The sequence below is a fragment of the Haliotis rubra genome, unplaced genomic scaffold (assembly GCF_003918875.1).
Source record: "Haliotis rubra isolate DU_JTF1 unplaced genomic scaffold, ASM391887v1 Scf38, whole genome shotgun sequence".
NCBI lineage: Eukaryota > Metazoa > Mollusca > Gastropoda > Lepetellida > Haliotidae > Haliotis > Haliotis rubra.
This window is the reverse complement of record NW_025767057.1, coordinates 3,245,303-3,263,736: the sequence shown is the minus strand read 5'-3', so window position 1 is coordinate 3,263,736 and position 18,434 is coordinate 3,245,303. Positions and strand designations below refer to the sequence as shown.

General features: G+C 40.7%; 1 protein-coding gene across 1 annotated transcript; it reads right to left on the bottom strand.

Annotated features, from left to right (window-relative positions):
• Positions 1 to 237: 237 nt before the first annotated feature.
• LOC124286266 lies at positions 238 to 11,934 on the bottom strand. The gene is made up of 3 exons (XM_046722615.1): positions 11,460 to 11,934; positions 9,885 to 10,028; positions 238 to 2,125 (listed from the first exon to the last, which is right to left on the bottom strand). The coding sequence occupies exons 1-3, from the start codon at positions 11,743 to 11,745 to the stop codon at positions 1,602 to 1,604; spliced, it is 954 nt and encodes a 317-aa protein (XP_046578571.1). The 5' UTR covers positions 11,746 to 11,934; the 3' UTR covers positions 238 to 1,601.
• Between the last annotated feature and the right edge of the window lie 6,500 nt (positions 11,935 to 18,434).

Here is an 18,434-nt window from a genome sequence, read left to right as displayed (position 1 = left end):
TGGGGTGAAACTCACGGATCTGATGCCGATAAACCAAGTCCGAGCTAACCTGGTTTGAACCCACAATCTGAAGTTTCCGATGTGCCAAGGGACGCAACTCTGCACAGCGAATTATAGCGCCTGAGCCACCTTGCCACCTGTTCCCATTCTAAATTAAGGGAGATGATTTATAAGGCTGCATCTGTTTTGCATTTAAGCAGTAACTTCCCTTGTTTAAATATAACAACACAACAGACATCAATATAAAATATTTTATTACAAAATTTCGGAATGATTCATGAGTACTAAAATATATATGACATAATGTACCCTTGATTATCCACCGTAATATATCCCCATTCTATCACTTTATATATCCTGGTTGCATTTCTCAGTTAGGAAGTGACCTCAGCATCCCATTCTCTCTCAATGTTATCATAGCAGAAAGTTCCATGGTGTTGAATTTCATTGGATGACTACTTTAAGAAGCATCCGTGGTGAATGGTAGGGTAGTATATATTGTAACAGGCTGGAGATGCAATTCATTGGATAACCAAAGGTTGATATTATGACAAATGATCAGTTTTTCTGTTGCTTGATATGGCAAGACCACTTATTGGTGACTTACACACAAAGTAAGGCAAGACTATACAATCTAGATCAATGATACTGTGATAAAAGTCATACTTGTGATAGCAAATATACAATAAAAATGATCAAGCATTCATTTCTAAAACAGCAATTATATAAAAATTCTTATGTTTAAAATTCAGAAATATCAAACCATTAATTTTGCAAACAAATAAACAAGGAATGAATATCCTCATTTTACCATGAATTCTCATTCTCATAATAATGCTAATTATTTGATTTAAAACACATGGGTATAGTGGGATACAAGTGTATACAAAACTATGTACAGAATCAACATCAACTTTTAAGTCAAAATGATGGAAAGAATTAAAACCTGATAAATGGAATGTTCATATGAGATTTTTATGTAAAACTATTTGAAATAAAAACATATATCAATTTAAAAATATTTTTGGAGAATGACACAATAAAAAAAAGGAGCAAGATGTAGACATCTCTACAGTTTCCAAAATCAACATCAGAATTAAAATTATCAATAGATGTTGATAATGTTATGTACATTCCTCGTGATATAACAACTGTGTTGACAATTACAGCAGCAAACGCACTTCCTCCCAAACTAGTACCTACAAATCTTATATCAATCTACTTACCAAAAGATATTCTACTGACAATGTTGTGTTCTTAGATATCCAAACACATGTACGTCTTAAAATTGCCTCCCCTTGCAATATCTTTAAATATTGAATCTATAATTTTTAGAAAACAATATACATGTACCACTAATAAATTCACCTATTTATGGTGCAGGATATCATTCAACATTTGTTCCTATAGTTTAACCAATAAGTTTTATTCTTAGTTCAAACAGTGAAGCACATAGTCCCAAATACTATATTTTTCATTTTTCAATATGGGTAATGTACGGTAAAATTACATACCTTACAAATCTAAAGTTGTCTTTATATGGCCTCTGATATCCTCACAAATTAATTCCTGAAACCCAGCTTAACAATAAAGTTGCCTTCTTACAACTCTACTTGACGTGACACATAGCCTGGCTCAGGGTTGTAGCTTCGCATGGGTTGGGGGGAGTGCTGGTAGTCCCCGTACCGAGGGGGCTGGGGAGAGGGCTGAGGCTGAGCGATGAACTGCTGTGGGGGTGCTCGGCTCAACACCATCCCTGTGTGATGAGATTGGGAGTACCCTTCTTTGGGGTACCCAGTTTGGGGACGGGGAACATCGGCATACGTGAAACGGCTGTAGCGGATATCTGGGTATGGCTCTGGTTTGGGTTTCGTTGTCAACTGGCGGCGTCGGATATCTTCAATACTCTTGCAGAGTTTCAGTGATTCAATAATAAGGAGGACAGCTCCGAAGATGGAGAGCCCAGCGCCGATAACAGCAACATAGAATCCCCAATCGAGGTTCATTTCAGGGTAGGAAGTGATGACGACTCGGTATGGATCTTCTAGAGGGAGCATGTGCCATGTGCTCTTGCCACTGATGCTTGTGATCAAAAGAAACACAACGGCGATCACCTGTGAAATTGCTGCAATAGAAAAAATGTAATTTTTAGAGTAAAATTGATATTTTATACTTATCCTGACTCATGCTCTTTTGCTTGTCTTCTTCTTCTTGCGAACATAGTGGAACACTTGTATCTCCCTAATTGAAGCTCCCTTCAATGTAAAATCACTAATTAGTACTCATCACGAGTTACCTCCCTTCCACAAGCTCGGGAACGAGGGCGCCACCTCCACCCATGTGCCTCACTCTCTCCTCATATACTGAGCCCAACATTTGAATTTACAGGGAAATCCAAAGTGTTATGTGGGGAGGATGGGAGGGCTTACCTCATGAGTCAGGATAAGTATAAAATATCAATTTTACTCTAAAAATTACATATTTTTCCTTATCCTGACTCTTGCTCTTTTGCTTGTAGATTTCGGTGAACCGAGGTGGGAATATATAATACTTTGGATTTTAATAATTAGTGATTTGAACTGTGATGATTGTAATAACCCTATGGGAACTTCATAAAGGTACTGAACTGATGAATTCCTGCTGCTAACTTATCAGCTGCCATATAAAGGTTATTACAATGTACTTATTATGATAAAGTATATATAACATTAATACAATGCTTAAGACTAATAGACTTAAGCTTGTTAATATGCTAGTATAAACTCCTTAGAGTTTGTTAGCTAAAATACTTTAAGATATAAACATAGTACTAAGCTTAAGATATGATTAAACTTAAGCTAATTATATAATAGCAAAACTCCTTAGAGTTTGTTAATATACTTATATGATATAGATATAATGCTGAGCTTTAGATATGAATAAGCTTTAGCTACATATATAATAGCAAAACTCTGTAGAGTTTGTTAGCTAATATATTTTTACAATATGAGTATAGTACTGTGCTTAAGATATAATTAACTTAAGCTACATATACAATAGCCAAAAAAAAACCTCTGTAGAGTTTATTAGCTAATAAATTTATAATGTAACCATAGTACTAAGCTTAAGATATGATTAGACTTAAGCTATATATATAATAGCAAAACTCTGTAGAGTTTTGTTAGCTAATACATTTTATAATGTAACCATACTGCTTAAGATATGATGAAACTTAAGCTAATTATATAATAGCAAAAAACCCTTTAGAGTTTGTTAGCTAAAATACTTATATGACATAAACCTAGTATTGAGCTTAAGATATGAAGGAAAACCTTAAGCTAAATATATAATAGAAAAAAACCTTTTAGAGTTTTGTTAGCTAATATACTTATATGATATAAACATAGTAATAGAAGGAAACCTTTTAGAGTAATTGCAAAACCTATGAAGGGTTAGCTAAACCTATATGATATAAACATATATAATAGCTTTTAAAACTCCATATGGAAACCCTTGTTACATATATAATAGCAAACTCCTCACAGAGTGTTAATGTAAACCATAAAGCTTAAATTATGATGAAACTTAAGCCAAATATATCATAGCAAAAACTCTTTTTAGAGTTTTGATAGCTAATATACCTATATGATATAACATAGTACTAAGTGCTTAAGATATGAATAAGCTTAAGTTACATATATAATAGCAAAAACTCGTGTAGAGTTTGTTAGCTAATACATGTTATAATGTAACCATATTGCTTAAGATATGATGAAACTTAAGCCAAATAGCAAAAAACTCTTTAGAGTTTGTTAGCTAATATACTTATATGATATAAACATAGTACTGAGCTTAAGATATGAATAAGCTTAAGCTACCTATATAATAGCCCAAACTCTGTAGAGTTTGTTAGCTTATATATTTTACAATATGAGTATAGTACTATGCTTAAGATATAATTAACTTAAGCTACGTGATATAATAGCCAAAACTCTGTAGAGTTTGTTAGCTAATGCATTTATCATGTAACCATAGTACCACTCTTAAGATATGATTAACTTAAGGTAAATATATAATAACCAACTCTGTAGAGTTGTTAACTTATATATTGTATGATGTAATAATCATAGTACTGTGATGATAAAAGAACTTAAGCAAATTATATATCGCATGTAGCTATTTAGTACTGTTATAAGATAAGTAGAAATCTGTAAGATTGACTTATCTTCTCCGAGGAACTGTCAACTGTTGTCTGCGGGACCATGGGATCGAATTGGTGGATACCTGAGACGCCCTCGGTGGTGATATCTCTCAGATAATGGTTGGCAACCACCATATCGGATCTCCAGAAATAAACCCTCCATTATTTCAAATAACATTTGTGTAGATCAATTGTAGAAGTTAGCTCTAATATCATGAGTATTAAAAGCTCATGGAGGGTCGGATTGGGTCCATCCGCCTTGTATGCACGTAGTATGACAGTTCTGATCCAAACGGAGATATAGTACGTGAGACTTCATTCTGGCGTAAGTTGATGATAGAGGAAATAATCTGTTGCATTTTTCCTCCTGTTTGGTTCGGGTGGAGATAAATTTACAGTGCTCTTGCTGGCCATCGCGATAGAATCATCGTTATCATGGAGTCCAAGTATGTCATCCAGGCGTGTTCATAAACCTCACTTGTGTGAGGTGTTGGAGCACTATATTCAGATCCCCAAGTTGGAGGGTGAAACTTCCGCTTTAATTCTCCAATCAGAAAGCTTAAGCAGGTTTACTAACCATCTAGTTATGTTAGTAGCTTGATGATGAAATTCAGCTGTTGTCTGAGACGCTGTGGATTTAGATCCACTTGTATCCCGTCGCCTAGGTTATTCGCTCACGAAGTCCTTGACGATGTAGGTGCACAACCAGGTGTGTCTGTTCTCGTTGAACTTTATGTAAAATCGCCTGACTGCCGTGCCCTCGTCCTAACTTGACAGGGGAGGTCTCTAACCTGAAGAAAGCAGCCCAATCATGAAGGTTCAGATTAACTGGACTGTAAGGAGGCTTGCTCGTTCACTGATATATAGTTGTCACTTGTAACGTAAGTCTTGAACTGTGAACTAAGATCGACCTCTTCGTAGGTCGTTGTCCAACGATTATGAGTTATACTCGCTGTAACAAGGCTGCTGTTCAATTTCGATATTGAATTGTCTGCAGATCTGTGTAATGGTCACGCATGTAGATAATCGTGTCGTATCGTAGTCCGGGATTGCATATTCTAGCAATCTATACGGAAAGGTTGATTCCTGTGAAGATCTATGAAACGTCGTTGACTAATTAATACAGCGACGTTCTGTGTTGTAAATAGCCTGTGCAATTGTCTTCGCGTAGGCTTATAGACGGCATATGGCATACAGTTGATAGACAACTTATGCGATGTCTTGAACGGACTGACGAGTAGCTATATATGACGAGTGCCTAATATATGGAGACCTTGGAGGAGATTTCCTCGGTGGACGCCGGAGACTTCGCGAAGCTCTCGAAGTATCCATTCTAGATTTTCTGTGTGAAGTAGACTTGGAGCCACTTAGCTTTCGCGACCTTCGCGAAGGTATCGAGTCAGAGCCCGATCAGTATATATATATATATGAGCGCTTGCTTCGCGAACGACCTCTGTGTTCAACATGAGTGAGTGAGTGAGTTAGTTTTACGCCGCACTCAGCAATATGTGGGGTCGGTTGGGCGCTTCTCCTCCGCGGCGTCCCTTGTAGCTGGTGAGGCTCTAGCTCCTTCGCGGAGGTGGCCTGGGACTTCCTTTAGCGGTGTCTAGAGTCCGATCAATATATGAGCGTTAGCTTCATACAGGGTGTGGTTCTTGCTGGTTCTGCATAAGTAGAGCCGAGTAGATCATCCTATCATCTTCAGAAGTCGCGTCACGAAATCTGGTGATAAGAATCTCATTGATCGTTCTAGATCTATTAAGGCCAAGAACATACGCCTCTGGCGTTTGAACTGTTATGGCTTTATGGTAGGCTGTGTCCACATTCTGTGGCACAGCAGCAATCGAGTCGATCGGAGGTAAGGTGATGGCGTCTGCATTGTCTTCCTTTATCAGGTATGTCTGCGCCGAGTTGCCACTCTTGGAAGGTGAAGAGAGATCTAGGTTGTTTACCATCCAATATCGTATCTCAGCGTCTGAGAAAATGATGCCTCCATCATCTTCTATCCCAGCATCGCTGATGAGAGGTTGATGCTCTTCTGATGGTGGACTGTGTATTTCTATCTCTATGTCGGGTGGCGCCTCGGAGACCTGACTGTAGACTTGTGCAGACTTGTGTGGTGACCTGTGAGGCGATCGACGTGGTGATGTACGAGGAGATCGGCGCGGTGAACGGCGAGGAGATCGTCTTGGTGATCTGCGTCTATGGGTTGACCTTCTCGGAGACCTGTGAGGAGAATGTTGATAGCTTCGCGAAGCTCTTGTGTAGTCAGGTGTCCTTCGCGAAGGCCTTCGCGAAGCTTCCTCTGCGTCGGTCCTGGGGAACGGCGACTTGACCTTCGCGAAGGCTTCCGTGAGGTCTGGTGGTCTGAGTCCGCATCTAAGGATGAAGCCGAGGAAGGTGATGATCTATCCCGCCTTCGCGAAGGCTGTACATCTGGGTCCTTCGTCGAGGTGGTCTGCGACTTCCTTCGCGAAGGTGGCTTCGTCGTGGCTGCTACGCTGACGGGGGTGCCTCTGGGGTGTCGTCTGCGTTGGAACCTTCGCGAAGGCTCAGGCCTTGGGCTGGCTGCTTCTCCAGTCTGTAGTGGCCCTCCATCATGATCATGATTTGCCGCAACAGTTCATCTGGGATGGTCTGCGACGAAGTAGTCGGTGCCCTCTCTGCGATGTTAGCGGCGGGGCCCTCAGGGAAGTCGTCTGACGTCAGTGTAGAGACATCAGGCTGCATGGCGATCTCTGCTGATGTCACTGTAGCTGTCTCCGGTCGCTTCTTGTGGCGTACGTCGGGGATGATGATCGGCTGATCATCGTAGAGGCCCAGTTCAGCGGCTGGAACAATCTCGGTTGAGAAAGTCCTAGTAGACTTCGTTGATTTCCCCTCAGAGGTCGACGCTGCCCTGGGGGTGCGAAGTCTGCGTTGAGTGTTGGTAGCGACGGGACCCTCAGGAAGATCATAGAATATCAGCGTTGGTACATCAGGCTGCATGTTGATCTGCGCTGACATCACTGTTGCCGACATCGGTCATTCTTTTGATGTACATCAGGTATGATGATCGGCTGATCATCATACAGGCCCAAATCTGCGGCGGGGAACAATCTCGGCTGAGAAGTTCAAGTAGACCGTTGATTTCCCCTCAGAGGTCGCGTTGAGATGCAGTAGAAACCCTCTAGTCTTCGGCTGCGGCGATGGGATGTCTGGGGAAGCAGGGCGCTTCTTGGAGGCGGCAGGACTACGTCCCCACTCTCCACCCTCTAGCGGAACACCAGACGGGAGGGGGTCGACCAACAGCAGTAGACTGGCGAGGGGTTCAGGTGTATCAGTCATGGCTAGACTCTGCATCGCAGCGACCTATCTGCTGCGGCGTCTCAAATGCAAAGTAATTATTTATTAAAGGCAGAATTGGATAAATTAGTACCGCAACTGCAACGTGAATAAAATGAACATGGCGCGAGTACAACTAGGGCATATTAAATGCGGATCAGCAGCAGAATAAAAAGCGTAATCTGCAACAGTACAGAATTTTCATCAACGTAATCCACTGAAACAAACACGGCGTCCGTGAATAAACAGTAGAAACACGACTAAATATCAATATATAATTGTTGAAGGATACTAGCTAAACCTCTATAGATGTCTATACGAGGTAACTAACTAAATATAATCAAAGGATATAGTGTGTCGGGAGACACAGTAGCTCTCGATCCAGCTCACTGGGCGAAGAAGGAGAGAGTGAGGCACATGGGTGGAGGTGGCGCCCTCGTTCCCACGCTTGTGGAAGGGAGGTAACTCGTGATGAGTACTAATTAGTGATTTTACATTGAAGGGAGCTTCAATTAGGGAGATACAAGTGTTCCACTATGTTCGCAAGAAGAAGACGACAAGCAAAAGAGCATGAGTCAGGATAAGGAAAAATAAAAGATATGGAACTTGTGTCATGCATGTACAAAGCAACTATCACGTGGGGGTCTTTGGGAGGGTAAATATTTGTATGTGGAACATACATTGCATTTAGCAAAATAACTGTTCCCTAAACAAATCTTTTCTACAGGCCTTTTGGAAAGTCAGTTCTACTAGAGTAACTGCCTTATAATTTATATATAGGATCTAGATAGTGAAGCAGACATTGCATTTGTATACAGTCTGTCTGGCTTGCCATAACAATATATACTGCAGTCTGACATCCACAGATTGACAAGAAAAGGTAACTATTCTGATCTATTTGAACCCTACAATTACCTGCTCGCTAAAATGTTTAACAGTTTATCTCTCATGAGTTACTCAAATGTGGCTCAGCTGCATCCCTTTAGACACTGATTTTCAGTTCCATGGACTATAGCTTTGATAAAGACAACACTCAGCTCATTCTGATCTTACATATTTAATCCTGACTGACCCTTCCCAACTTCCCTGTACAATCATTAGGGTCAGGTGCCCTTTCCGATCCCAATCAAAGCTTTCCTATACAATCATTAGGGTCAGGTGACCCTTCCCAATCTAGCTTCCCTATACAATCATTAGGGTCAGGTGACCCTTTCCAATCTAGCTCCCTTTACAATCATTAGGGTCAGGTGACCCTTTTCCAATCTAGCTCCCTATACAATCATTAGGGTCAGGTGACCCTTTTCGATCAAGCCCCACTTTACAATCATTAGGGTCAGGTGCCCCTTTTCTTTCAAGCTCCCCTTTCCAATCATTAGGGTTAGGTGCCCCTTTCTATTCTAGCTCCCCTTTACAATCATTAGGGTTAGGTGCCCCTTTCTATTCTAGCTCCCCTTTACAATCATTAGGGTTAGGTGCCCTGTTCCAATCTAGCTCCCCTTTACAATCATTTGGGTTAGGTGCCCCTTTCCAATCTAGCTCCCCTTTACAATCATTAGGGTTAGGTGCCCCTTTCCAATCTAGCTCCCCTTTACAATCATTTGGGTAAGGTGCCCCTTTCCTATCAAGCTCTCCTTTACAATCATTAGGGTTAGATGCCCCTTTCCAATCTAGCTCCCCTTTCCAATCATCAGGGTCAGTTTCCCCTTTCAGATCAAGGTCCGATTTACAATCATTAGGGTAAGGTGCCCTTTCCCAGTCAAAACACTCTCTCCTTTGGGTTAGTTGTTAGTAAGAAATCAGATTACCTATCCTACCACTTCTATTGTATATATGAATTTATGCCAGTGAAAAGGGAAATTGGAAAATCCATATAGCAGTTTTCAAGATTCCAGTTCTACTTAGAAAAATAGCTACAGCCCATCATGGTAAACCACTGAGCTAATTAATTTCTTTGAGAGGCATTTTAGAAGTTATGAAGATGAAGGAAAACTGATTTGTATGGATAGTCAACTTCTTTATTGCAATGAGTGCGACGTTTGGGTGTAGGTACTAACACTTGCTTGATAAAGGTGTTAGTACCTACACCGAAACGTCGCACTCATTGCAATAAAGAAGTTGACTATCCATACAAATCAGTTTTCCTTCACTGAGCTAATTGTTTGTGATAGTGCCCATGATAAATGTTTGGCTATCTGATCAGCCAAGCTTCTGGTCACAACTCTTTAGCAAAGCCTATCTTCATGCTGACAACATGAATTAATTTCTTCCCAAGACACAGTGCTTACAGATATCTGAAATACTCACAAAGTCTCGAAAAGTACTCTTAAATATATACTTAAGTTGGCATAATTCTTATTAAGAGGGAAAAAATTAAGCTCACCTGCAATGAGAGTGAATACAGAAAGACCCAAGCTTCCTGTGAGGGATCCGAACTCTCGTAGAGCAAGAATGGCAGAACCGCCAAAGCCAGCAGCGATGCCAAATACTCCAATACAGTAGAACACCTGGCCAGCCTTAAACCATCCTGCAACACACAATCACCAGTCAATGGTAGGGCTGGGACGATTCACCGATGTATCGATGCATCGTGATACATTTAAGTTTGATACAGCTATCGTATTGTTGACTGGTGTATCGATACAAAACTATACACAACTTTTTTTCAAAGCAGTATTATCTTAAACATGTTACAGTGCATTTAGAGATAGAGTTACTTGTTTGTTTGTTACAATAGTGTTATTGTTATACACAAATACCTTGAAATAAATCATTTTTAATCTTGATACCGTGTCATTCTTTCAAGTTGTATGTATCGTGATGCGTATCGTATCGCAGGTAAAATATTGCGATATGTATCGTATCGTGACATAGTGTATCGTCCCAGCCCTAGTCAATGGATGGTCAACTGACATGATTCACAAAATACCGAATAACAAAATAATACTTTTGTTTTAACTTTCTCATTTACCATTTGTCTTTGATCTTAAAACATATGCTATAGATCGGTCAGTCTGTTTTGTATATGGGTCTGCTGATTTATCAACAGGTTACCATGGTTACTAGTTTATGTATAGGTCAGCCAATCTGGGAACAGTTTAACCATTGTGTGAATGGTGTACACAACTCATCCTTTCTTCATTCAACCAATCATTTCATGAATAGTGGTGTAACAAGACAGAGATACAGTCTTGTATTATAGTAAGAGGTCCATCATTTCACTAGCATCACCGTATGGCTATGAACAGAATCACATTCACATGCCCTCCAGCACTGAGTGTCTAGCCTGAATGTTTTACCCTAACGTTTTCTGAAATATGAAGAAAAATTTGGTTTGGGTTTACCTGGCTACAATTTGTCACACTTCCACTTTGTGGAAGCCCCAGTGGTGGAGAGGATAAGACTGATGATTCTGTGCTGGCTCACTCTGAATTAATGACTTCCGATCCCAGAAGGGACTCAACCCCCCAAAAGTACTAGAATTTTGTAGTTTATTATGAAAGTGTGGTCCCTCATAAAACTTCTTATTAAAACAGAATTCGTTTCATTCTGACAGTGTTGGTTAGAATCTTAGATGGCACTAAACGTCACAAAATGGAAAGATTTCTGCTCGTAACCCCCGTTTTATTATCATTCTATGCCTAAGATTTATAGCAAGAATAGATGGTTTTTATACTTATAGAAAGCCTATCCTAAACATAAACCTAACATAATGCTGAATCTAAACCCTAAACCTAAATCCTAACCCCTTGAAATAATCATAATAATTAGAATATTTTTCAAGCGGGGGTTACGGGCGGAACTCTTACCCACAAAATACTAGAATTTGTTCTTCCCCATGTTTACACAGAAACATTTGTTCCATATTTATTTATTGTAACACCTGTGTCCCACTGTTTATCTTAATTAGTTAACCGTGAACAGGATCATTGGTAACAAAACTTGTGAGAATGTGTACCTGGTTCCACCTGCAGATTTGTGGCCTCCCCCAGGGCAACGAGGCTGGTCATGAGCACCTTGGTTCGCTCGGGGCCAGGCTTGTTGGGTTTGTACATCCAGAACACACCGATCTGTAGTTCCGCCTCTCGCTCACCCATTGAGCCATACGTCGCATCAGCCGCGTCGAAATGAAGTCGGAACCAAAATGGCAGCAGGGCACATAGCACGGAAACTAATGTGGCAATAAGAAGGACCAAAACAGAGAGTGCTAGGATTTTCGAATCAAAGAAGTTGCGAAGCGCCATTTCGGAAGATATAAGTTTCTGATGAACGTAGCCCCTTTGAGGTGTCCCTTGATTGGTTCGTCGTGTTAAAACATGCACACGTGCGTTATTCTACAGCAGTCTAAGCGTCCGATCGTGTTGTATTTGTAGAAATTCTTCAGATGTTTGTCATCTGACGCTCAGCCCATGAACGCCATTTTGAAATTAGATTTGCGGAAGTGTCGCACCTGCACAGGTAAATTCCAAGGGAGACAATCAAGGTAACTTTTGACATTGTGTGAAAAGGTGATTGATGCAGTTTACGGTTCGAAACTGAGCCCTGAATATTAACTGGGTTGTAAGATTGTTATCACAGACAGACAGTTTGTTCAGCATGTAAGGCGACCAACGTAATTTTGATAGATGTTATTCAACAACCAAGTTACTGAGACTAAGGCCATATATAAAAATATTCTTGTTTCTCAATCTCAATCTCATTACCGCCCAACCCAAAAAATAAACTCGACCCTAAGGGCTTTTTTTTCTCACACTAGAGAAAATGCAACTTTGTCACACTTCTAAGTTTTGAGAAAAAGTGTAAATTTCCACAGAAATCAAGCAGTTTTAGACATAAAATGTAAAAATAAAATCTGCCTACCGTCCATATTTTTTTTGAAAAAGTTATGAGAAACAAGAATATTTTTTTATGTGGCCCAACTACCCGATACCCTTATTTGCCACCTCTTATGCTGAGTGATGAGATGTAGATATATACTGGCAATGTTACACGTTCAACATTCTTATTTTATTCTTTTATCTGGAAACTGGGGCGGCAGGGTAGCCTAGTGGTTAAAGCGTTGGCTCGTCACGCCGAAGACCCGGGTTCGAATCCCCACATGGGTACAATGAGTGAAGCCCATTACTGGTGTTCCCCGCCGTGATATTGCTGGAATATTGCTAAAAGCGGCGTAAAACTAAACTCAGTCCGTAGTCAGTATCTGGAAACTGGAAACTCCCAACAGACGCATTAGGAGAGTGCCACCTTTCATGTAATACCCTGGGTCCCGATCCACAAAACGTTCATAACGTTATGACCTGTCGTAACTCTATAGTATATAATACGCTTACGAATGTCGTAGCGCTACGAATGTTTTGTGGATAGTGACCCTGAATCCCCAGTACGGTGTTATTTCAGATGGGTCAGTCGGGTAGCCTAATGGTTGGAGCATTCACACATCACGCCAAAACCATGGGTTTGATTTCCTACATGGGTATTGTACCATTATGCTGTCCTCGGCCATGATATTGATGCACTATAGAAATGGTACAAAACCATACTCACTCACTCTTCTTTGAGATATTGGCTCTGACAATTACAATATACAAATGACATTTTCACATTTACAAGGAATGTTTTTCAATGTTGATTCTGCACACCAAATACGATTATATCTGCATTCCGCGTTAAATATTGCTGAGTATCCAATATCCTCCCACAGACCCCGAACTTGAGTAACAAAAGGAGGCTGGCGTCCTCAATAATCTCTGTAGTCCGAGACCCGTGAAGGTCCGGGTTAGAATGAACCTTCAGTAACCCATGCTTGTCGTAAGAGGCGACTAACGGGATGGGGTGGTCAGGCTCGCTGACTTGGCTGACACATGCCATTGGTTCCCAATTGCACAGATTGATGCTCATGCTGTTGATTACTGGATTGTCTGGTCCAGACTCGATTATTTACAGACCGCCGCCATATAGCTGGAATATTGCTGAGTGGCGTAAAACTAAACTCACTCACTCACTCTGTAGACTGATCATCTATAGTCAGGAGGGTCAGCACATCACCCAGCATAATAGAGTATTAGGCAACATGCTTATACAACTTATAAAAGAAGATGATCATTTTCTCCATGTCTAATGGAATCCTTCACTTTATCTAAATTAAGACACTGCCCTGGCCTGCTTGTCTGCCTCTTTGTCCTCGTATTGTTGTCTAAGTTGGAAGCAGAAACTTGTCAAGCAGTCCATGGTCAGTGAGATCTGTATTGTCTCAATGGGTTCTGTTGGTTGGTTGATCTGTTGTTTAATGCCGTACTCAGCAATATTCCAGCTATATGACGGCGGTCTGTAAAAATTCGAGTCTGGACAAGACAGTCCAGTGATCAACAGCAAGAGCATTGATCTACGGAACTGGGATACAATGACATGTGTCAACCAAGTCAGCGATCCTGACCATCCGATCCCCGTTGGGTTACTGAAGACCAATTCTAACCCAGATCTTCACAGGTGCAATCGGTTCTGAATCCGATTCAAAACCAAATAACTCTTAAAGAAAACTGAAATGTGGTGTTGTGGTTGGCCTGTGCAAGAGGAAGGAAGATGTGTCCAGTAGGTTTTATCACAGGTGGTATCCAGTCACCCATGCATCACAGAGCAGTCATCCTCAGGGGTGGAAATAACCCATTGCCCGACGTCCGAGTACAGTGGTTTTTTTCTGTTGGGCAAACAAATTTGTATATCAAACTGTACCGGTGTCCAGTTGACTTTCCAATGTTAATTATGTTGTTTATTTAAAAAATCAACAAGAAAACGTCCGGTATAGTGGAAAAATTATCAGGGCAAGTGATTTTACATGTGCCAATGTACCGGAGTACACTAGCAAGTTTAAAGTTATTTCCACCCCTGGTTCCTGGAAATGCATAATAAAGTCCTTCTTTACTGGGATGAACTGTTTGAAACGATTTGTCTAAATTCTACACAGATTATTCGCTTATCAGGCGATGGGGTAGCCTAGTGGTTAAAGTGTTTGATTGTCATGCCAAGGACCCGGGTTGGATTCCCCACATGGGTACAATATGTGAAGCCCATTTCTGGTGTCCACCGCCATGATAACGCTGGAATATTTCTAAAAGCGACATCAAAAACCCAGCTCACTGCACAAGAACATACAGGGTAATAACATAGCTATGGCTAACCCAGAAGCTGTTCTGCACAAGAACGTACAGGGTAATACCAAAACATTTGCTTCTTAACAGCCTTTCCATTGAATAATGGCATACAGATGAAGTGCTGGGAACACATCTTGGACTCCACAAATTACAAGCAAGACTGCCTATCATTCCAAGGAGGTATTTTGAAATACCAATTATTTATAATTCCCTCCCTAACATAATTTTCAAAGCTTTTTTGCCCGTCCATCAGTGTGAAGCTTGTGAATCCCTGCTAGTGATGAGAGGTGTATTGAAAACAAAGGACAGTTTAATGATTCACATTTATTGACTTCTGCTGAAGACAGACATTCCTGGGGTACCACAAGTATATGTCCTGAAACAGTACACATAGTACATAGCTGAATCACATGCCACTGTGGTAGCATTCCAAAATAGCATCGGGCAAGCATCTTGAGGCAGTTAACTAGTTACATGTACACACTGAATAGCCACCATGTTCCATCAGTGAAGTGGTTCACACCAATTTTCAAAGTCACAATGTAGTTATCACATATGTAGGCTGAAATAACAGTTTCATGTCAAAGAGTATCTGTGAACGACTGTGCGTATTGTGAGTCAACAAATTGTTTATTAACATGAGTATGTAAGTATGTTTGCATTTGTGTGACTTCATTATCTGAAGATGTTTGAACCTTGGTCCAATCTATGTTCCATTTGAGCATATCACTATATCTTTATCTCTCCGGGAGATCAACTTGCAAACTACTGCCATCACAAGCACCAGGGACAACCAGTAACACGAGCAGCTCATTTTGGCGCAACTACGGTCGGTCGTCACAATAGGTACATCTCCGCAATATTTGTACATGGCACCTAGAAGCACTAGTAACAATAAACAGGATAAACTCTACTAAATCCAAGCATCCAATTGATGTCTGGATTAATGAAGTTCCAATGACTTGACTACTGTATACTGAGACCCCTGTATCCAACTGATGTCTGGATTAATGAAGCTCCAGTTATTTAACTAAGATATGCTGATATTTCTGCATCCAGCTAATGGCTGGATTAATGAAGCTCCAGTTATTTAACTAAGATATGCTGATATTTCTGCATCCAGCTGCTGTCTGGATTAATGAAGCTCCAGTGACTTAACTGTCACATAATGAGAGTTGCCTTCAAAAGGACAGCAATGGCCAGTTCCAACTGGTAGCGGACTATAATTTTAATCATAATATTTTGCAATGTATCGTGTCGGATGGTCACAAATAGAGCAGACAGGTAAATATGATAAACCATTTATTGTGTTTGGGTTTGTGACTTTGACTTCTTTTGGTGTACCATAAACCCAAAATATACAAGACTATTTCTTGAGACAGAGCACCATTCACAAGGAAAACACCTTCATATTGTGACCTGTAAATACAGTGGAGGAATAACCATGTTATCACACACTGGCCAGAAGTTACATATGTCATGTTTGGGATTACACGTCTCAGTAAAGTACAGATTCTATTACTTTTGTTAGGTTCCATTCAGGATTCGAACAAACACTTTGTCAGGCACCTAATCACCAGCACACAAAGTCAGCGATGTAACCGCAGCTTCAACAAAATGGGAGTCTGAAAACCGGTAGTCTAGATCACATACTTTGTGTACCCCTCTGACAAGTGTAAATGTGGAAGCCAGGGATGGCTGACTGGGTTCTCATCATTGACTGTGAGAAGTGTAGTCCCAAATATAACATACATTACATTTGACCACTTTCTAAATGGCACTATGTATTCATTTCGAAAAATTCTATACATTTGTATGTCATATATACATGTTTTGGTTTCCAGATACAGGTCTATTTGAAATCATGCTATACTTTTGTGACAGACACTCGACCTCAACTGTTAAATTACAGTGTGGACCATGGCTAGTAATCAGCATCAACAAAACTCATCCTCTATTTGAGACATTTAATGAAAAGTCAGATTAACACAGACAATTACTCCTCGACTCAAACTACTGTAGGCTATCTGATGACACTTACGTCATCCCTGTTTTCCACAGGAATGCCACCTCACTCCCACTCACAGGAGCAGGGATTATATCATCAAATGATTCTCTTCAATCCACCATTGCATCCTAAATAAATGATCCCACCAAATCAAACTTTCATTACTAACAAAGAACATAAAACATGTAAAGCTTAATACACTGACTCAGACCTCATCAATGTTTGAGAGAGGTAAACATAATTCACACAGGTTGAAAAGGAGAACATCACAAACTGTTTTCTTGGTCTTGACTATTCCAATGGAGTGAGGAAGCCAGTTTAGTTTAATGCCACACTCAGCAATATCCCAGCTATATGGCAGCGGTCTGTAAATAATCGAGCCAGGACCAGACAATCCACTGATCAACAGCATGAGCATCGATTTACGCAACTGGGATACGATGGCATGTGTCAACAAAGTCTGCAAACTTGACCACCCAATCCCGTTAGTCACCTCTTACAACAAGCATGGGTTACTGAAGATCAATTCTAACCCAGATCTTCACGGGTCTGTTCAAATGGAAGTAGACCTGCCTCTATTGTAAAATAGGTGGAGCTTATGTCCAGAGAAAGGTAGGCCGGTGGTTCGACTCCCCACCCATGTTATACCTACACTTCTTGTTACCCTGACAGCTTGGCATTAACGGGATCACTGTCCGGAGTCTGAATACTTCATATCTTGGGGCATCCATAATTGACTGCTATCATGGTGGGTTAGCACTGTACAACCAGCATTAGTCTGGGCTTGTGTCTAAGACAAACACACAGGCAAATGAATGAATCTTGAACATGATGTAAAACCTTATTTCAACTCAGAGGCTCACTCAGATGGGAGTAAATATAGTCTGCAAACCATCAGTATGGTATACTTAATCAGCACCTTTAATGTAAATACATACTGATTGAGACAACAACATCTAGGGCCGATGCTTTAACAATCACAGACTCCCTCCCTAGCCTTTGGCCTTTGGCAATTTAGCTCTACCTCATCAACAAGCAATGGATCAGTACATTCAGTTGGGTTTAAGGCTGTATTCCAGTTACATCTCGGCATGTCAGCTTACTGATGGAGGAGTGAGTGAGTGAGTGAGTTGGGTTTTACGCCGCTTTTAGGAATATTCCAGCAATATCACGGCAGGGACACCAGCAATGGGCTTCCCGCATTGTACCCATGTAAGGAACTGAACCCAGGCCTTCGGTGTGACAAGCCAACGCTGTAACCACTAGGCTACCCCACCACCCCTGATGAGGGAGAAAAGCCTAAATTGAAGCTGGCCTTGGACGTTTTTCACCTTGGTAAAACCCACAAACATGAGTTTGGTGCAGACAAACCCAGACACATTACCATGGTGAACATGGATTCAAACCAACAAATGCAGATTTCTAGCACGCCAAGGGGATGCAACTCTGCACAGCGAATTGTGGTGCTTTGATGATGAGGCCAACTGTGGCCCCATCACAAGATATGATGTGTATTCATTTCTATTCAGTGGAAAGTAAACCTAAATTACACTCTGTCATGGTAGAAAAACCCCCATAGTGTCTAAATAAACGATGGCTTGTCATTGGTCCTTTGCCAGACACTCATAACTGAGAAAAAGTAAAGCATCATGCTCAAACAAAGTTCAACAAATGGAATTACATCTAGAAAACATTCCTTGCAAGAAATCAACCTCAGCTACCCTGTATTAAGTGAACATTGTCATCTTTGGTATATATGAACTCGATCCACACAACA